The sequence below is a fragment of the Schizophyllum commune genome (genome assembly GCF_000143185.2).
Source record: "Schizophyllum commune H4-8 unplaced genomic scaffold SCHCOscaffold_3, whole genome shotgun sequence".
NCBI lineage: Eukaryota > Fungi > Basidiomycota > Agaricomycetes > Agaricales > Schizophyllaceae > Schizophyllum > Schizophyllum commune.
Genome location: NW_026089540.1, coordinates 1674345 through 1694751, shown reverse-complemented (window position 1 = coordinate 1694751; position 20407 = coordinate 1674345). Strand labels below are relative to the sequence as shown.

The 20407-nt window shown below is 57.4% G+C and overlaps 5 protein-coding genes across 5 annotated transcripts; 3 read left to right on the top strand and 2 right to left on the bottom strand.

The window, feature by feature from the left end:
• Positions 1-237: 237 nt before the first annotated feature.
• Positions 238-3968, bottom strand: SCHCODRAFT_02615066 (Piwi-domain-containing protein). The gene is made up of 12 exons (XM_003033773.2): positions 3686-3968; positions 3155-3634; positions 3046-3110; positions 2820-2996; positions 2536-2769; positions 1890-2487; positions 1662-1837; positions 1549-1609; positions 1307-1496; positions 1148-1255; positions 985-1096; positions 238-935 (listed from the first exon to the last, which is right to left on the bottom strand). Exons 1-12 carry the CDS (start codon positions 3892-3894, stop codon positions 460-462), a joined length of 2886 nt encoding a protein of 961 aa, XP_003033819.1. The 5' UTR covers positions 3895-3968; the 3' UTR covers positions 238-459.
• Positions 3969-4140: 172 nt separating this feature from the next.
• On the top strand, positions 4141-5423 carry SCHCODRAFT_02615065 (Translin). The gene is made up of 7 exons (XM_050344695.1): positions 4141-4305; positions 4361-4451; positions 4504-4716; positions 4773-4852; positions 4905-5000; positions 5064-5136; positions 5193-5423. Exons 1-7 carry the CDS (start codon positions 4243-4245, stop codon positions 5255-5257), a joined length of 681 nt encoding a protein of 226 aa, XP_050201659.1. The 5' UTR covers positions 4141-4242; the 3' UTR covers positions 5258-5423.
• Positions 5424-5665: 242 nt separating this feature from the next.
• SCHCODRAFT_02532527 (DHS-like NAD/FAD-binding domain-containing protein) lies at positions 5666-8149 on the top strand. The gene is made up of 3 exons (XM_003034355.2): positions 5666-5896; positions 5952-6085; positions 6143-8149. Exons 1-3 carry the CDS (start codon positions 5755-5757, stop codon positions 7892-7894), a joined length of 2028 nt encoding a protein of 675 aa, XP_003034401.2. The 5' UTR covers positions 5666-5754; the 3' UTR covers positions 7895-8149.
• A 354-nt stretch (positions 8150-8503) lies between these two features.
• On the top strand, positions 8504-18743 carry SCHCODRAFT_01150513 (uncharacterized protein). The gene is made up of 10 exons (XM_003034353.2): positions 8504-8569; positions 8626-8681; positions 8740-9047; positions 9103-12254; positions 12312-12386; positions 12442-13609; positions 13673-15255; positions 15314-17111; positions 17160-18460; positions 18511-18743. Exons 3-9 carry the CDS (start codon positions 8741-8743, stop codon positions 18443-18445), a joined length of 9369 nt encoding a protein of 3122 aa, XP_003034399.2. The 5' UTR covers positions 8504-8569; positions 8626-8681; position 8740; the 3' UTR covers positions 18446-18460; positions 18511-18743.
• Positions 18744-18757: 14 nt separating this feature from the next.
• SCHCODRAFT_01150509 (NAD(P)-binding protein) lies at positions 18758-20381 on the bottom strand. The gene is made up of 5 exons (XM_003033771.3): positions 20069-20381; positions 19808-20004; positions 19661-19756; positions 19057-19611; positions 18758-19003 (listed from the first exon to the last, which is right to left on the bottom strand). The coding sequence occupies exons 1-5, from the start codon at positions 20103-20105 to the stop codon at positions 18830-18832; spliced, it is 1059 nt and encodes a 352-aa protein (XP_003033817.1). The 5' UTR covers positions 20106-20381; the 3' UTR covers positions 18758-18829.
• Between the last annotated feature and the right edge of the window lie 26 nt (positions 20382-20407).

The following is a 20407-nucleotide window of genomic DNA, read 5'->3' as shown; positions in this document are numbered from 1 at the left end:
TGCCAATCATCGACGCGATCATTCACTTTCTTGGCCTAGTAGACAAAGCGCCCTCGACTTTCACCGCGTCCTCATCCTTCGCTAAGGGCATGCTCAAGCGCGAATCGAAGCGCCCGCTTGCGAGGAGTACCCTACCTCGTATGAAAGTACCCGCCCTCGAAAAGGAAGATAAACTTGCACCACTGTCAGCACATGGATTCCAGGTTGAAGCTTTGCAGACGTCCTTCGAGCGTGGTCTACTTGAGCAAGTGCATGCATATCACATTCAGACGCAGAGTAGTATACAGCTATACAGAAGCTAGCACATATCCAAGCAGTCAGAGCATCGTGAGGGTGATCAGTAAATATAAGTACAAGAGACAGACATATATGCGAGACGAGCAAGAGACAGCAAACATACTCAGGTTACATACAAATAAGCGTTAGCAGCGACGCTCACTTGAACCCCTCCCCAGCCAATCACAGATAAAACATCGTATTCTTGAGCGCCGGATTTGCGCCCCCATGCCACAACTCCTCCGCCTCCCTGAACACTTCCGCATCCTGCTCCGAGCCACCCGACGTCGCCGTCGCCCGCGGAATGCGGCTGATCCCATGCAGCAGCGGGTGCAGGTAGCACCGACCGCGCTCGCACGCTAGGTCCGCATAGTACGCCGGGCTGACGAGGCTGACCGCCTTGGTGGCCCGCGCGAACATGTACGAGACGTTGTTAGTGAGCGTCTGCAGGTCGTCGGCGGTGAAGCCCATCTCGTCGTGTACGGTATAGTAGTGGGTGGGCTTGGTGGTGCCCTGAAGGCCGCCGTGGGCTTGCAAGAAGAAGTCGAACTCGTAGATGGCGGTGACGCCGCGGTCGACGACCGTGCCAGCCTTGGGGTTACCCTTGTTGTCAGCGCCGTCGGAGTTAGTGGGGTAGAAGCGGGTGTGGTGACGCTTGCCTGAGATCAAATCAGTATATTGGTAGACTCAGCTAGTAAAGAAACGAACCGCAGATGACAATGGTGAGCTTGGGATTGTACTTCCCGCTCGCCGTGTCGAACTTCTTGAAAGCCGCCTTGATCTCGGGCATCTCCTCTGCAACGACAGTGGCAAATTGGCCCTGGGCGCTGGTCAGCCGAGACTCCTGTTTGTCGCCAGCCATCACACTCACCTCAGACACACCATCGCGGTAGACCAGCACGCGGCTCGGTAGCTTGCCATTCGTCGTCTTGTACAGCGTCAAGCGCTCGACCATTGCCTTTGACAGTGCCGTGACCATCTACAAGCGGTTAGTCACTCCTTGAAACCCCTCGGAGGTCAGCATACTGACCTCTTTCTTGGACTCCTGAATCTCCAAACTGCACGGGAACTGGCCATAAGCGTCGTCGATGCTCGCGACAACAGCCGCGATGGAGGGTGTGCCCTTGACCGTCGCAGGTCCCGGGTGCGTGACGTCGATGCCGACGAGCATGGTGGGCTCTTGCTTGAGCCAGGAGGTGCTAGCGGGGTCGAGTCCATGGCTGTAGGAAGTCAGTACGGTAGACCTATGTACATGCCCTGACAAAAGCTCACTTGTTGCCACCGAGCTTCATGTTCAACTTCAAGGCGACGTTGGCGAAGTACTGAAGCTGACCTAGAGGGATACGTTAGCAACAGATAGGTTATAGAGGCTTGCTATCAAATACCCTTCTGGTTCCTGATCTTCGCAGACTGCACGCAAACAGTGCCGATGCCCAGCCACGAGTCGCAGAGGTGCTTCAAACCGGAGTAGATATGCTTGTCGCCGTTGGCTAGGATGACGAGCATGATCGCAGGCTTCGGCCTCGCCTGCTCCATCAAGCCCTTGCGAATCGCGTTGATGCTGTGAGACTAGTTGAGTACCCACAACCTTGAGCAGCAGTCAATCCACTCACGAGCTCTTGCGCGTCGGATCGACTGGATCCTTCGGTACGAGCCCGATATCATACACCGGCGGATTCTTCTGCTTCACCACCATCCCGCTCGTCGCGCACATGCTCACAAACCCATCGATCACCTGCTTCAGCGCTGGGTCGTTCTTGTTCTGGAACTCGTCCCGGCTCCGATCGTGCAGCACCACGACCGCCCAGTTCTGCAACGTCGCGCCCTTGGCGAAGCGCACGTTGCGCAGGTTCCAGCTCGCGCGGTCGTCGACCTCGGGCTCGCCCCGACCGTACTTGATCTTCGGCGGCGACAGGATGCGCCCAGGGACAACGGTCATCTCGCGCCCAATTGAAATGCCGAAGGCGTTAAGGGGCCCGTCGCTCGGCGCGTAGCCGAGCTTGGAGAGCCCGGTGTTTGAAATGAGAGAGGCATTGTTGGCGGGTGGCAGGGCGGCGACGGTGATCATGCGCGCAGTGTGCTCGTCGAGGAGCTTGCCCTTAAAGGCCTGGTTGGGGAGAATCTGGCAGACCTCGGGAGGCAGCAAATTTTCTTTCGTAGAGCCAACATTGACGAGCGGGATCTCGGGGTGCTTAAGCTGACGTCCGTACTCTGTGCGAGGGATCAGAACGATGTAAGAAATGCATGTCCGAGACATACTCCGAGCAAAGTACTCCTCCACGGTGACGACTTTTTTGAACTCGTCGCACTGGAATTTGTGCTGCTTCGCGTTCACCTTGGCCAGGCCCTTGATAGTCTTGCGATATCCTAGGTGGGTCGCGATGACACGGAGGCCCTTGACGAACACAGAGGGACGAGCGCCGAAGCTGGCGTCCTTAAATTCGATCATCGCCCTATCGAGCGAGCCCTCCTTGTAAAAAGCGGTAGTGCATACTGAACGCTGAGTCAGATGGCGGACATACGCGCATGAATCAGATACTCACCATTCACGTTTACCATAAGCTGGTGGTGGCTTGGACGAACGGACGTGAAAAAGCCCTTCCATGCTTCAAGACCACCTCCCAGGTCGAAAGGCTGTATAGCCTGGTCCTTAAAGAAGAACCGGTTGCGGCCAACCAGCACACCGCCACCCGGGCGGTTCGCATAGGCCGACAGCACAACTATTCTCGACAGTCAGCCAGACGCTCATACAACGACTAATATACTTACTGTTGAGAGCCGAGATGATGGGAAGGACGTCGTAGCCTCGGTAGTTCGGCTGGCCTGCCAGGTAGCTGCGGACATTAAGCGGGAAACGCGCATACGGCTATTCACTCACTTGTGAAGGTGGGAAGTGTCGATCTCCTGCATGAACTCGATAGTGAGGGTGTACTCCTTCCCACCTGCCCGCGGTCCTGCTTCATCTTCGTCGTAGTATGGGACACGAATAACGATGGGCTCCTTCAGGCGCTTAGCAGCAATCATGCGGTTCGACGCGTCGTGCGCAACGTTGTTCCGCAGGCCAAGCGAGGCCCACTCGGGGCGCTGCTCGGCCAGCTGAAAGATGCGCTTTTTGACGCGGCGGTTGGCCGTGCCAGCGACAGGTGTAATCCGCACATCGTACTCGTAGAGCGGGCGCTTAGGGACCTTGACGGGGAAGAAGTTGGATCGCAAGGTGACCTGGCGCCCCTTGGTGCCGAAGTCAGGCCGCACGGGCATGTCGTTTGAGCGAATGGACAGGCTTTGAAGCGAGGCGACCAGCTCGTCCTGCGAGTTGTCGGTGAGACGGGCGTCTACTGATGCCGGCCCCCCAAAGATGCTGTAGGCGACGTTCAGCGGCACATCTAGCGCTCAGATGGATACTACGCACGCTCCGGGACCACCACCACGGCCTCCGCCTCTGAAGCCGCCGCCGCCGCCGCGGTCGCCGCCTCCACCGCGATATCCACCGCCTCCGCCTCCACCTCCGCCCCCACCTCTACCACCTCCGCGGTAGCCACCGCGATCTCCGCCGCCTCTGTAGCCGCCTCTGTCTCCGCCGCCGCCACGGCCGCGTCCTCTATCGCCTCGATAGCTCATGTTGGGTGGGAAGGCGATGGTTCAGGACACGAATGTGCTGGGACACCCCATATTGAATGAGCAACGACATGCCTGCGCCTCATGATGATGTGAGCAATGGTGACTCATGCTAACTAGCGCCGGCTGCGCCTGCCGGCAGCCGAAGGCCGTGCTTGCGAGGCATGGCAGGGTTCGAACTAAGATGCATCTGTGCAAGTCGATGTTCAACCTGGTCACGGTCTCTGTCACGGTACCAACGACGCTGCTGCTTGTTCAGGACCACCACCTCTGAGCTTTGAACCATACATCTGCGGAAGGGCCACTATTCTGAAGCTTTTACCTGATTCTTTTGCTGAAGCCGACGACACTATGGACCCCAGGGACCTAGAGAACATCAACGCTCTCCTCGACCAGGATGTCGAACTCCGAGAAGTAACGCTCCCTACGATCCAGACTTGCATCCGTTCACCGACGAAGCTTGTCTTAGAAAATCAAGGAACAGGTCACGGAACTCGATAAGAAAACCCGCACCATGACCGGTCTGCTAAACAAAATCCACTCGACGCCAAGCGCCGAAAGTAAGCACCCAACATCCCCATACCGTCTCGTAACCCATCGCTGACTGAACAGTGCCCAAGCTATTGGACTCCGTCAAGCCAACTCTCAATTCTTGCTCTGAGACGACAAACGCTATTGCCGCAATAATTCCACCAAACCAATTTTGGCGGTGGAAGGATATGTGGGCGAACTCGCTTCGCAACGTGGTCTTCTCCGCCGCGCTCATCGACTACCTATCGACCGGGTCGCTGATCTCAATTCAACGCGTCGAAGAGATCTTGGAAGGTAAGAACGTCCGTCCTTTTCTGTCGCCTGCATCGTCGACTGACAGTTTATTGCAGTCAAGGAGGAGCGAAGGGACCGCTTCTGCTTGCCTCCTGAGGACTACTTACATGGAATCATCAGCATGGTGAACGAGCTGGTACGTTTTATCGCGCTCGCATGGGCAAAATTTTATGCTGACCTCCGATTAGTCACGACTAGCGGTGAACTCCGTGACCTTGGGCAACTTCGAGGAGCCCATTCGGATATCTGTGTTCGTCAAGGACCTCTTTGCCGGATTTTCGATGGTAATTGGACGGTTCCCATGCAAACATCTAGTCAAGTAAGCACTGACCCCGCCGCGCCCACAGCTGAACCTCAAGAACGACACGCTGCGACGACGGTTCGACAGCTTGAAATATGATCTGAAGAAGATCGAGGAAGGTGAACCATACATTTTCCAATTCTATCCTCTGTCTAGCGCTGACCAATACCGGTAGTCGTATACGATGTGTCGTTGCGGAATCTGGCACCGTCCGCGCACAAAACGGAAGAGAGCAAATGAAAGGTCGTCGAGCGTATAATATCGTGTTGTATGAGTACTCTTCTGCCGTCCACCCTCTTGTCACCATTGGAAACGCGAGAGGAGGAAATGCAGTGTATATCAAACCCGAGATAGGCAGTGACAGGTGATGAGGCCTTGTATGGTCCGCAATACAAGAGACTGATCTAGTTCATGGTCTGTGCGAGGCGGACACGCCTGTGCGGCGTAGCAAGCGAGGTTGCGATGGCTCGTAAGCGTACTCTTGCGTCCGGTGATGTTCAATGCTTGCCTCTGGCTGCACAGAGCCCTTGAAGGAAGACACAACATCGAATGCGGGACTTGCAACTTTTAGAAATCGAACATCTCGGCAATTCGCGGCCCGCTCCAGAATATGTGGCGTAATCGTTTCGCGCACTCATCGGTTCTTGACCCAAACTTTCTCCCCATCTTCCGCTCCGAATCTCGTTTGTATCACTGGAGAGTCGCGGGGCGCACTTGTCGCCTCAACCTACGCCTGGATGACTCTCTACGTTCCTCTAGGCGAGCAGAAAGCGCTTCCCCCGTCGCCATCGTTCTTGCGAGAACCTGCCGACCATGAAACCGCGGTTTCTGGCGTCGTCAAGGCCATAATGAAGGCGAAGCGCATCATCGTTGTCTGTGGTGAGATATGCGCTGCTGTGGGGGGTGCTTGAAGCGCTGATAACAGGGGTCACAGGCGCTGGAATATCCGTGGACGCCGGCATCCCTGACTTCCGTTCTCCTGCTGGCCTCTTCCAGACCTTGAAGCGAGATCATCCGAAAGAGAACCTATCTTCGGGGAAGGATCTGTTCGACGCTTCTGTTTTTAATGTGCGTTGTTTGTGCTTTCCTTAGCCAACGAATGTACTCATCACCGACGTCTTGTAGTCCGAGCAAATGACTGCTTTGTTCTGCCAGATGATCGCTCAGCTGTCCGACATGTCCACCGCTGCATCCCCCACACCATTTCACCAACTCCTCCGCGCGCTAGACGACAGCGGAAAGCTCTTGCGAGTGTATACCCAGAATATCGACGCTATCGAAGCCAAGTCGGGCCTCTCCTTCGGCGTACCCGCCTTCGACGACCGGCGGCACAAGTCGCGCACAACCCCCGCCGTCAGCCGCCACACCTCCCTCGACCCGCCCCGCTGCGTTCCCCTCCATGGCACCCTCACGCGCCTTTACTGCATGACCTGCACGTACTCTTGCGCGCTCACGGACTACCTCCCCTCCCTCGCGGCCGGCGCGCCCCCGCTCTGCCCCTCCTGCTCCGACACCGCCGTGGTGCGCGCCGCGGAGGGCAAGCGCGCGCGCGCGATCGGCAAGCTCCGCCCGTCCGTCGTGCTCTACGGCGAGGCACATGCGGACGCGGAGGGCGTCGGGGATGTTGTGCGGCGCGACCTGACGCATCGCAGCGGGCCGGACCTGCTGCTGGTTGCGGGGACGAGCCTGCGCGTGCCGGGTACGAAGCGCATCGTGCGCGAGTTCGCGAAGGCGGTGCGCGTGGCGGCGGGCGTTGAGCCGCTGCCGTCGCCGCGGGGCACGCCGGGCGCGGACTCGCCCATCACATCGGTGTACTTGAATCTCGACTTTCCGGTTCCGGCGAGGGAGTGGGGAGATGTGTTTGACGTGTGGGTGAATGGGGACGCGCAGTCATTCGCGGGCGAGGTGCAGAGGCAGCTGGATGAGGAGGTCAGGCGAAAGGCGGCGAGGGCGGAGAAGAGGATGGCGAAGGAGGAGGCACGGCAGAGGGAGGGGATGGCGGTGTGCAAGAAGGGCGTGAAGCGGAAGGCGAGGGCGCAATCGGCGACGCCTGCGAAGCGGAGGCGGGTGGACGCGCTGCCCACACCGCCAAAGACTCCCAAGTACGCGAGGCAGGACACGAAGGTGACGCCGAGCGCCAGGAGATCCAGGACCTCGAGCAAAACGAACAAGGCACCGGACTCAAGGAAACTCACTGTGCGCATCCCTGCCAGGCCACCGCCTTCGCCAGCCTCGCCGCCGCCATCGCCGATTTCGAATAGCGGGCAGCGCCGATCACTGAGGTTGTCGCGAAGTGCGCCAGACGTGTTCCCGCAGGCAGTCGCCGTACAACGGCGACAACCTCCAACAAGCCGCCTCATACCAGAGGTTGTTATCCCTCCCGCACCCTGGCAGACTTCGAAAAGACATAACGCCTTCGCTCGCGGTCGTCCACCACCGACACCAGACCGATCGCCTCCCCGGCCGTGCTCGCCGTCGGAGAGCGACAGCGAAGACGAGCTGATCAACGTGGTAGTAGATGAGGTCGACGACACGCGAAGTCCAACTGAGCCCTTGGCTCTCGATGACGAAGATGTCGATGTTGAGGTGGTCGACGATGATGACGAGCGGGAAGCACTCATTCCGGGCCACGTCCTGCATGCCCGCGATCTGTATGGCTCGTCGGATGGAGGGTACGAGACGGGGAGCGACACGGACACCGACGATGAGCTGCCTTGCGTACTCCCTGTGGATCAGTACGACGAGAGCGGGATTCCGAGGTGGAAACCTCCTAGCAGCGCTCGGTATGTCAACGGAAAGCTCTTGCTTGGTCGGACAGTACCATTACAGGAGTCGTTCATGCGGACATCGGGCTCGGACGTAGGTACTGCATATTAGTTAAGCTTTGAGCTCGATACCATACACCGTCCCATCTGCATCCAAGGGTCAGCCCTGCTTCTTAGTTCGTAACTTCGAGAAGCGACTTGTGCTGGAGGAGGTTGCGCATAGGTGAAAACATATGTCGAGTCGTCTCTTAGACAGTTCATACCGTCCTCGCCTCGGAAGTTGATGATGGGTGCTTGTGGGTCCATGTTTTGTCCAGCAGTCGTGCCTAAACAATAAACGATTCCCGAAGTTCGCATCCGCCATCACGGTCAATCATCTACTTACGAACAGCTCCTGCGGAAGAGTGGCAACCATGTCGCCGGTCCAAAGTGCAATGAGTTGCTTCTGCAAAGTAGCGCCCTCATACCAACGAAGTCCAATTTCTCCTGATAAACCACATTGTGTCGAAAACCTTTGGTTGCACCGTGCACCTGACATTCAACGACACACGCGTCCGTCAAGGCGCAAACAATCGTTGGCATTACTAGAAGAACTGTCCTCGGCTTGCGAGGTGAAATATCTCCATACGCAGTGCGCATCATACGCTGACTTCAGGAGATACTAGGATAAGGAAGAACTCTGGACTCGGAGAATGCCGTTGTGTGCAAGGAGGAAGTCGCGCAGGCGCAATAGAACCGCAAACAAGCGCGCGCCTATCGGATGTGTGCACTGGCTTGCTTTCTAATAGTACGTTTCTTCCGCTATCGATGTCTGAAAGGGTGTGACTGCAACGTGCCCCGAAGTGCGTCCTTTGTCCTTAACCGCCATCTCTCTCTTCCCGCCTTTCTTCGTGTACAAGGCAAGTTCGTGTCCAGCATTGCAGGGAGCTTCTCCTGACGTTTACCCTTTCACTACAGGATGAGCATCGAGCCCGGCGCAGACGACATACACTACAGAATTCACCACTTATTTCTGCCACCCAAATTACCGCAGAAAGACGACCGGTCCCCCAAAAGAGATCGCAATCTCATCTCCAACTTCCTCGCCTGCGCTCAGGAATTCCTCTCGGCGCTTCAAGATGTCGAGGATGTCGAGCCCGTCGCTGTTCATAGCTGGATCCGCATCGTGCGGATGCTCAAGAACGCCGGACGCGTCAATCAAGGAGAGGGAGCGTCGATGGACGCTCAACTGCTTGCAACAATCGTCAACAGCATGTCCCCTGGCGGTACGTTGCATGTCTGCATGCTCATAGCCGTGTGATGCTCAAGTCGTGTCTCCAGACTCCTTACCTATACACGTTGGTGCACAAAACGCGGCTGTCATTCTGCGGAAGGATGACGTAGGGCTGACCTACGAGTCTTTCTTCGCGTCTCTTCCTACTGCCAAGGTCATGCAGACCGTCGGCAAGGTCGTCGCCAGGTTTCCAGCCCATCCTCGCTTGCCACTCCCAGCGAACCCCGATCTCGCCAGGGTTTTATGCAGCTACGTTGCGGAAATGCACACCCTGGAATTCCCGGACGCCATCGCGCAGACCAAGAAGGCGGGCAACAAGCAGGCCGAATATCGCGAGTCGGCTTACCCACACTACGTTACCGAGTTCCTGTCGACAGTCGTGCGCAGTTTCTCGGGGGACCAACCCGACGAACGCCTGTCACACACCGACTATGTCACGAAGCGCTTGGGTGATCATGTGCTCTGGTCCAGCGCGAAGCTCCCTTGGCGACGTTCACCGCTGCTCCTCGTGCTGAAGGTCGCGATGCAGACCGCACTTGTCGACGTACCTGCACAGTACGGCTACAAGGCCTTCATGACGTTCCTCCTCTGTCGAACGCTACGCGAGGCGGCGATGGCTGGCACGGTAGTGGACGACCTGCTATACGTCATGAACGCCAAAGTCGCTCAGCGCATATACAAGCTTCGCCACACCGTGTCCGCCGACGTCTTCCCCATCGACTATGTCTGCAATCAGAGCCGAAACATCGCGCAGCTTCTGGAGGGCCGGTGGCAGGAACTGCAGCGAGCAGAGGCGCAGCCGAAGCGTCTCGCACCGCCCTCTGGGCAGGAGGTCAGAGAGGGCAAGACATTCTCGCTGCAGTGCAATCGCGCCTACATCCAAGAGGTCATCTCGCGCGATGAGGGTCTACAGCGATCATGCAGTATTTTCAATGCGAGCTCGTTCGAAGCCGCTTTGCCCAGATCCTGGCGCGCCAATGGATCTTCGCCGCCAGAGACCTTCGACGCGTCTGCCTCATTAGAAAGCGTACTGGAAGCTATCCACGACGTCTCTACGTGGCTGAATTCCAGCCGCTTCTCGCAATGGATGCATTCCTCGAGCCCAAAGACCCGGGGGGACGTCGTCAAGGGCTTGTTGGAATGCGGGCTGGCCTCACTCAGTCGGTTCGGCGTCTCAGGAGGCGACGCCAACCCGGAGCTCTTCTCCACCGCGTTCCTCAACGTTCTGGATCTTTGGGTTGTTTTGGACCAGGCGGCGACGGAGGCTATCCCTCTGCTTGCTCAGTACCGCCCGGATATCACGATCGAATCCTTCGAGGCCCTCTTGCTTCGTGATCGGTCGTCGATGGAGCGGTTGTCGCGCATCGAACAATACTTATCGACCAGGATGTCCTGTGCCTCGTACGGGTCGCCATTCCATCTTAACCCTTGGACCAACTGCGTGAATTCCTTTGCCGCCCGCTTCGCGCGGGACAACGTCGAACTCTGTCGTCTACGCGCCGACATCGAGGACGCGGCGAGGTCCAAGCGACAGCAGAAACGAGCAGAGCTCGCATCTCTGGAGGAACAACGTCTATCCCTGCTGGCTCAGGCCGAGGGCATGGCTTGTCAATACACTGTGACCATTGACTACTGGGGTGAAGAGTGTAGGCAACACTCGGGCGGGTGCGAGAAGTGTAGCTTGGAGAAACAAGCCAAGAACCTTCACATCACCGTCTTTGAGGAGCCTTTGCCGGCAGATACGCATCTCGCAGACGCTCTGGTCTTCGAACTGAAGGTCCCAAAGATGTTCTCCATCTGGCGATCAGCGACTTTCAACTTGATCATGGCATTCGCGTCGGACCTCGTCGTAGAGAAGCGCGAGGCGCATCACGCTCTCGACAAATACACGGACATGCAACGCTCCATGTTTGGTCGCGCCGCGGGACAGGTAGATCATCACATCACCCTTGCGTCCGACCACAAGTCCTTTCTCATCGCCCACTACAACACATGCACCCTGCCCTGCAGCGAGGACAGCGTTCTGAAGAATCATGGACCTCGATGGTGGCCTTACGAGCGTTCGGTTGGCAGATATCTCCCTTCGCCTATGCCCGCAATGGATCTACGCAGTCACTGCACGCCCTCTCCCTTGACCGGAGCATACCAGTCTCTGAATTGGACCTTGTCTCACACGACCCATACACCGAACATGGTCATCGCGAGACAATCCGAATGCGATAATCAGCTCTCGCTTCACGAATGGGCAGCGTTCGGACAGCTTCGTGCGGGTCTCCGATTGCAGTGGCACAACGTTGTCCTCGCGATCGAGATGGAGGCGTTGAAGCTCGCGGAGCCAGCCGTGCATACCCTCATTCGGCAGGCAATGCTTCAGGCCGAGAAAGCCACGCCAACCCATGCATACGCGCGCGAGGCTCATGTCGCCCCTTCGTGCGGGGAGTTCGCTCGGCAGGCGCTGGATGTTCTTCGCCGTCATTGCTCAGCATGCGCAGAGAATTGGGAGGGGGCGTGGGCCGCATCAACCTTGTCGTTGGTGGGCAATCGTGTGTACGAGTTGTTACCGGAGGTCGCGACGGGCGCAGCGTCAGTGCGGAGCCAGATGAGGACGTTCTTACGCACAGACCTGCGGCGCGTTTGCATGAACTGGATTCGGGAGATCTCCGTAGTCTTGCGTGAAGCAGGGCCCGACACGTCCAGCGACACGAGGAACGCCCTGTGCCATCGGCTCATTCAAGTCTGCGTCGCTGCCCGTGACACCTATTTCATACAAGACGCCGTTTTCGACAACGCCGACGCCGTGTCCGACTACCTCGAATGCGCTCTCGTCCTGCATCAGCAAGTGCCTCCCAGGCTGTCTCAATTACCCAGCTCCTTGCGTGCCCTCGTCCAGAACGACCTCCTTTCGTCTCGTGCTCTGCTTCGTGCTCTCAAGGCCGCAATCGAGGATGACAATACCGGCATCGACGACGCTATACGAAAGACATGGCCTGGGTTTGCAAGGCTCACGAACACGACTTGGCATCCCGTTGCTGGTACCCCATGGGTGACTTGTCGCACATCGACTAATCAGGGCATGCAATCGCGAGTCGTGCACGTCAACCTCCTCGATGGCTCTATCTACGTGGACGGCGCCTCCTTCCAAGCACTACCACAGAGCATCCTGCAGCATTCATTGTATCAAGAGGTGTTCCCAGCTCGGGTATGTATTGCATCCTTTTCTTCGAATGATGCGTCTTAATCATCGTTCACCCGGCAGTATCAAATGCAAATCCTACCATCGACTATGGCGGGTATGACATACCAATCGCAGTATACAATCGAAGGACACGAGGTAAGCGCAGTACATCGCCTCGTCTTTCGTCTACGGTAAACTCAGGTCTCTTTAGGTGCATTTCCTTGCTGTGGGGTCTGATCTGGTCATTCGAGTTCGCGACCAAGACGACGCCGTGTCAGAGTTCGTCCCCCGAAGCAAACTCGAGGGCGACATCCCCAACATAATCCTCGTCGATTGCATCGCCCTCTATCGCACGGACACGAACCAGCTTGACTTCACACCAAGAAGCAAGATCGGATGGAACCCGTGTGCTTCCGCGACATGGACGCTATATGGTGTGGCTACGTCTCCTCAGCTCGTCTCTGCCACCGTGCAAACGCGCCAAGGACTGTGCCCGCACAGTGCGCTGGTCGCCCGTCTCGGTGACGCTTTGGTGTCGCTCGAGAGCTCGTCTCTGAACATCGTCGTGACGACGACCGGGATTGAAGGGCAGAATCAAAGAGTAATCGCCCATCTGCCACGATACAAGCTCGAGTTCTATTTCGATGAAAAAGGATGCCTGGCCTCTCAAGAGTTTCCGGGCTGCACCGTGTCTACTTCACGTGATATCGGAGCGCTCTACGGCGTCGAAAAACTCGTGCTTGAGGACCGCAAACGCTCTAGCAAACGGCTCTTGCTCCCGACTGGTAGCATCACCGTCGAGTCCCAGCTGTGTCATCCTCGCATTACCGTTCACCCGATTGCTGATCCCGCCGCGCATATTCGAACACATGTATTCGATGTAGACCTGTCGGTCGGCCAAATCAAGCCTGATGGGGGGCTGGACAGCTGGCTGATGCTGGTCTACCTCCACGCCCTGTCGTCGTCGCATCAACGTGACCCTCTCACGGACGAGCGTGGGGTGGACAGGGCGATAAGGATGTTGCAGTCCGCGTCGTCATTTGCGTTCACTGCCTTATCTCCCGCGGAAATGAGCTTACTAGCTCAAATTGCGGCTTTGACTCCTGTCCGACACTTCTACCCCAAGCATCTCAAGGTCATGGAGACGACGAATTGGCACGCATCTCTGTCCCCGCTTACGCAGAGCGACCTCTTTGCTCCGCTCGTCGCGGAGATCGTGTCGTTCGCCGAGCAGAGGTCCGTCTTCGACGGGCCTTCTGACGGGTCCAATGGAACTGCGCCGATATACAATGGCGCAGAGCATCTGCGACAGCGAGCGCACAATCGGAACGCGCGACTATCGCCCTACACAACGGACATGGAGCAATACGCTGACAGAAGTGAGTTTCCCAGTCGATGTTAAGCCTGGTTTTGTTTAACGTCGCCTCACCTGTCCATTCAAGGTGTACATCCAGTGGATACTGCGTACATTCTGGACAACAAAGCTGAGAAGAGCCGTCTGTTGCAAGTGCAAAGCATTGCCTTCCACTCACACACATGGGATACGAACGTCGACACTACTACGCTGCTTTGGCGGCGTTTCACGAAATGGTCTTCGTTTTCGACGACACCCAGCGACTTCCCGCTTTCTCGACCATGTCTGCTCTCGGCCTTCTCATCGGCGGAGATCTGGTTCACCTTGTACGCACGATGCACCTCTGCGCGGGATCCGCCCTGCAGATTCTCCCTTGCGTTCACTCTCGCTTTTGTGATGTATGGGAAGGGTCTGGCAGATGACTTGATACATTCTGTCCTGAGCCTCGCTGTCCATCAACCCAACGAAGGCCCAGATCTTGTAACGGCAAATTCGAGTCTCCCCCTATGCCCTATCACTCTCAGTGATGGATGGGAGGTGTCGGCGGCAAGCGCGAAGAAGCTTGAGGATCTCATCGACCAGCAAAGTGTCCCGTTCAACCAGTCTTCCGAGTATCGCATCACCAAGTTGGTTGGCGAGGGCCCGAAGGCGCACAAGAAGCGGTGTAAGCGCGCATACGACGAAAACCTCACGCAACAGACAAAGGTCATTGTCCGGGAGCTTAGTGGCCAGTGGCCGTGCTCCAAACCGGACTGGTCTCGCCTCCTCACAGCAAATTACCCTCTGGTGAAGGTCTCCAAGCTATCATCCAGGGTTAATGCGTTGTTCGAATCGATGGATCGGAATCGTCGACTTCATCGTCACGCCTCCATCGTGCAAGCCATCCTCGACCGCGTCCGCCGCAAACGTGCTCTACCAGCGCTTCTTCCTATACCTACGCTTTCATCCGTCACCAAGCCAAGGCCGGCGTACGACCCTCCCAATCTCCTGTCTCTGATGGCGACGAGAAATGCACCCCCGGAGGCAACAATGAAGGTTCGCGTGCGGATAGTCGACAAGTCCGCCGGGCAGTCGAATTCGCCCCACGTTCCGTGCCATTCCCTGACCGTCTCCACGCTTCTCTCCCGTCTCGCGCCTGAAGATGGCTTCGGGGCGCAGTACAAGCGAGACCTCTCTGCGTGTGCTGACGCGATGGCTCGGTTGCCCTCTTCCAGCACCACGGCGCTCTCGTACTCCATACAAGAGGTTGCGACACTGCCTCATGAAAATATGGTCGATGCCTTAAAGGCCATGAACCCATTCGAATCGGCGCTATATGAGATTGGGAACTGGCCAAGTCTGGGCGTTCGTAGCCTGTTGGCGTACCTCGCCCTCCCACTCCGTCACAAGCTTGCGAGTCGCTCGTGGAAGACGGCGTTGATACTATTTGCCAAGACACTAGTCCAACGACAAAGAGAACGACGGCTGGATGTCCTGCAGGGCGCCGATCTGGATAGGGAAATAGCCACGATTGTGGGCCAAGGCTACGATGCGGACGAGAATCCAGACTGGCTTCTCGTACAATTGGATAGTAACGTGACGATCCGCGCGGTGCAGGCTGAGATAGCCCGGTGTATGATGAGTGTTCAAAACAGGGTCATGCAGCTCAACATGGGCGAAGGGAAATCGTCGGTGGGTTCCCTAGCTGTCCTGTGTATATTGTCGAGGGCAACTGATACCATGCATACAGATCATCATACCCATCACCGCTGCAGCATGTGCCAACGGCGAAGATCTTGCCTGCGTTGTCGTTCTTAAGCCGCTATGTTCTCAAATGTTCCACCTGCTCGGCCAGCGCGTCTGTGGTCTCGCCAATCGTCGACTCTATTACCTTCCATTCAGTCGCGATACGCCGATAGCTGCCGACGATATCAGGACCATTGGACGCATGTTCGAAGACTGCGCCCAGTCCGGCGGAGTTCTCCTTTGCCAGCCAGAACACCTCCTATCCTTCCAGTTGATGGGTAGTAGCATGCTCTGCACTCACGGAGACCACACCGACACGCAATCACTACTGCGAATCCAGCAATGGTTGACTGATCGCTCTCGGTTCATCCTCGACGAGAGCGACGAGATTCTGAGCCACAAGTACCAGCTCATATACACCATGGGAAGCCCTGGTCCTCTAGAGGGCCACCCGGAGCGATGGCTTCTGCTCCAACAGGTGCTGGGCCTGGTCAATACCAACGCCGTAGAAGTTCTACGCACGCATCCGGCTGACATCCAGGTCGAGGCCGGCCACGACTCGGTTCAACACTTCCGTCGTATTCGCATACTCACAGATACGGCTTACAACGAACTGGCCGCATTATGTGTTGACGAGATCGTCCATCGAAATGCCATAGCCCTCCTGCCTTTCCGAAGCTACCCCGCCAGGCGCATTGACTCGGTCCGCGAGTTCATCTCCGTCCTTGACGTGGACTTCGAGGCGGCGCAAGATCTCGAGGCGTATTGCGGCGATTCGTACCCCCATCTCCTACTCTTACGAGGTCTGTTCGCGCATGGCATACTGAAGCTTGCCTTCAAGGAGAAACGCTGGCGGGTGGATTACGGGCTGGACTTGAGCCGATCGCGACTGGCTGTCCCGTATCGCGCGAAAGACTCCCCCGCATTAAGAGCCGAATTCGGACATCCCGACGTTATCCTGACGCTCACCTCACTATCCTACTATTACGGCGGACTATCAGACGACGAGCTCGACACGTCCTTCGACCGGCTTCTTAAGACGGACAACCCTGCATTGCGTTACAACGACTGGATCAGAGACCTCGATCTTCCGCCTAGCCTACAGACACTGAAGGGCATCAACTTGAAGGACGCCAACCAGCGCTGCAGTGTGGTGTACCCGAGCCTCCGACGCGTCAAGTCTGTCGTCGACTTCTACCTATCCGAATGCGTCTTTCCAAAGGAGGCTCGGCAGTTCGAGCACAAGTTGACTACCAATCCTTGGGATCTTGCTCGCCGCAAAGGCCGTCCTACCTCAGGGTTCAGTGGCACGAACGACAACAAGTACCTCCTGCCGACCTCCATCGTGCAGGAAGATATCCCGTCTCAGCTGCACACGAATGCTCTGGTCCTCGATCACGTCCTTCGCCCAGAGAATCGGACTGTTCTTTGCAAGGACTGCGACGCCGTCGGCATCATTGCGGAGGTCGTCACCTGCACCCCTGCAGTATCCGTGATCTTGGATGTCGGCGCGCAAGTGCTAGAGCTGGAGAACGAGGACATGGCTCGTCGTTGGCTTGAGAAGGACACCAGGCCCAGCATAGAGGCTGCCATCTACTTCGGTGTTGACGATGAGTTGTACGTGCGCACGAGGGACGGGCGTGTAGAGGAATTGCGGAGATCCTTCTATCGCGATCAGTTGGGCAAGACGCTCGTTTACCTAGACGAGGCACATACACGGGGCACGGACCTCAAGCTTCCGGAGGGGACGCGAGCGTTGGTGACACTTGGACCGAAGCTGACAAAGGATAAGCTCATGCAGGGTGAGTCGCAACACAACGAGGAAGATGCTTCGCTAATAGTTCACGTAGGCTGTATGAGGATGAGAAAGCTGGGCCGCTCCGATGGCCACTCGGTCCTTTTCCTGGCTTCCAGCGAGATCCAAGGTCGTATCAGGGACTGTATACGCGAAGAGAAGGCACAGCTGGAGTCCTCTGACGTTCTCATATGGACGATACATGAGACCATACGGCAGACGACGGAAAGCGGCGCACTGTGGGCAAACCAGGGTCTTAACTTCGACGCTCGTCAGTCGGGATGGGAGGCTTTTGAGGCCAGTGGTCGTGTGAATCACGCTGCACTTGCTCGTGTGCTGCGCGAGCCCGAAGCGCACCCGCTCAAGGAGCTTTATGGGCCGCGCGATGTCACGCCAAGCTCTGCAGACATGGGGCAACAGACTGCACGTCAACGCGAAATATACCGTCGCTGCGAAGAGTTCGGATTCGCGGTGTCGCGCAGCAGCCGCCTGCTGGAAGAGCAGGAGCGCGAACTTGCCCACGAGAAGGAGACGGAGCGCGAGGTCCAGCGCGCCCCTCCAGCGAAGCCGAAGCCGCATGCCGTTGATCCAGCACTCAAGTCCCTTGTCAAGACCGGGACCTCGACGTTCCTTCGCTTCAGCACTTTGCACGACTGCCTTGCCGTCACCTCAGTCTACAATGCCATTCGTAGCACGTCAACCAGGTTCTTCCAGAAAGGCCGGCATATCCTTGCGACGAAAGACTTCGTAGAGACGATCGTGCTGTCACCCGCGGCGCACAACCAGAAGGATGGCTTCATACGCCCTGTGCAGTGGATCATCTCGACGAGGAACTTTCCTGACGTGCTCCTGCTCGTCAGCCCCTTCGAAGCGAACGAGATCATCTCGAACATCCGTCAATCGCCTGACGTACGCTTACATCTCTACGCCCCGCGAGTCTCGCGCAACACGCGCGCGTTCGACGACTTGACCTTCCTCATCACGCCGTCGCCGGCTGCGACGTCCTGCTTGCCGCCCACCAATGCGACGATACACGAGCTCAACTTCTTCGCCGGCAATCTCTTCCTGCGGAATGAGGCCGCGTACCGAGAGGTGTGCCAGCTCCTCGGGCTCTATCTTGGAGAGATCCCCGACGCGCTGAAGGGCAAGGTCGGTGTGGACGGGTTCGTGTCGCAGCCGGCTGACCGTGCGGCGCTGGGCGTTGTGGCCTGCCTGTTCGAAAAGAGCCCGAGCGCGGTGCTCCGAGCGCTCATGGACCTTCGTCGCAAGGGGCAGGGATTCCTCCTCACGCACATCGGGCAGATGCTATATGGTAATGAGGTCGGCAGCGACGAGTTCTGAATGGGCCTGCGAATGGTGAGTGCTGCCGCATCAAACTCCCTTAACTGTACTTACCAAGCTAGCAGAGTCTTGAAAGTGTACCACTGGTGAGCATGCGATGGTGAGGGGTGCGCGAGCGTATGTGCGGCGGAGATTGTATTTGACTCAGAGTTGGACTTGTCCAGGACATTGCGGCTGCGATCTTGGTATGATGTCTGGTGTTCTTGTAGGGCTGCGCATACGACCTTGGAATAAGTTGATCTTGTGTACTCTGTATGTTCTGCGTCTGAACCGGAATATGGTTGCTGTTGTATACGCGAACCTCCGCTTGATAATCATCTCCAAGGCTTCAGCTTCAAATTCGTCGGCTACAAGTACATTTATGCTGCCTGTACGCGTACAAGTCTAATGGGTAGGGTACTCCTTACCAGCGGGCACCTTGAACGGCTTCTCGATGCAGCCGCGCACTTCCTGCTCGATGCTCGCCAACAGGTCCGTCGTCGTCTTCTTCGGGTTCCACCCCAAGGACTTCGAGTGATTGGCCCGGGCGCGCGAGTTGGATCCCCAGTACTCAGAACCCTAAAGACCTCGTGAGCTTCCTGGAACGAAGACCTGCACTCCAGTTCACTTACCGCAAAGTACTTGTCGAGCTCCTCTTTGGTGAAGGATGTGGGCTCCGGGTCGTCCGCGCGGCCAAGCTTGACCAGCGCCTCGCCAATGGCCTTGCTGATCTCGTACCACGAGTGCTCGTCGCTCGCACCAAAGTAGTACCCATTCTTGCCGTGGCCCAAGCTCTCCGGGTCCTTCGTCGCCTTCTCGAAGATGATGTTGTACAAGTCGCCCAGCTCGTGAATCTCCACGCTCGGCCAGAGGCTCACGCCCTTCCCCACCATCCCCGCGCGGCGGCGCTCGAGCGACGCCGCCGCGAGCACGGGCACCTGCACCGAGCGGTAGTTCGCGATCCCGCGGTCGACCAGGTCGTGCTTCGCCCAGCCGTAGATGGTGGAGGGGAGGATGATGTAGGTGTAGACGTAGCCCGCGGTGTCGGCATCGACGATCGCGACGTCGACGGGGCGGTGGATCTGGGTGAGGGGGATGGAAGCCATCTGCTCGACGTTGGAGTCGTCGTAGATGGTGTCGGTGGTCGTGAGGCCGCGCGCGTTGTCGGAGAGGACGCCGGTTCCGGACTGGGTGCGTGTTAGTGGAGGGATGTGGGGAAAGGCGGGGTGGGCGTACGGTGTTGATGAAGACGGGGCGTTTGCCAGTCGTCTCGAAGCGCTTCTTCGCGCCGCGCAGAATGGCATGTGCGGAGGGCTCGTGGTCGCAGTTGGCCTACACGTCTGTCAGTACACAGATACCCGCTAGTGAAGACGCGCCGCGCACCGTAGCAATTACCACGTCCGCCTCACTAGCCTCCTTCTCAATGATGTCGACATCATCGAGCTCGCCGATTACAGGCTCGATGCCCAGCTCCTTCAGCTTTCCCGCCTTCTCCTTGTTGCGCACAAGCGCCCTGATCTTGTACGACGAGATATCCGGACGCCTGAGCAAGTTTGCGAGCACAGTGCCGCCAATGTAGCCTGGTCATGGTGGTGATGATGAGCGCGCTGAACACACCCACTGATGGCAATCAGTCCTGCTCACCAGTCACGCCGTTGATGAAGATCGTCTTCGTCGCCATTGTCGTTGAGTTCGAGAGGGTTGAAAGAGGTGTAGACTTCGACAGGAGGTTATGTATGCAGTGAACTCGTTCAGTGATGTCAGAAGGGCGTTCAGCGTCGGCTTATATGTGTTCCCTCATGCCTTCGTCAGCGTTCTCTGTGGCTGACTGACCGCATGAGCTCATCTTCTCGACAGCTCGAGAAAACCAGGGGGAGATCGAGCGAGTAGAGCGGACAAGTCAAAGGAGAGGCAGCGGCGGATGACAGGTTGCGGGATGAGGACAATGTGGATCAATAGCTTACGGACAGCGGCAACAGTCAG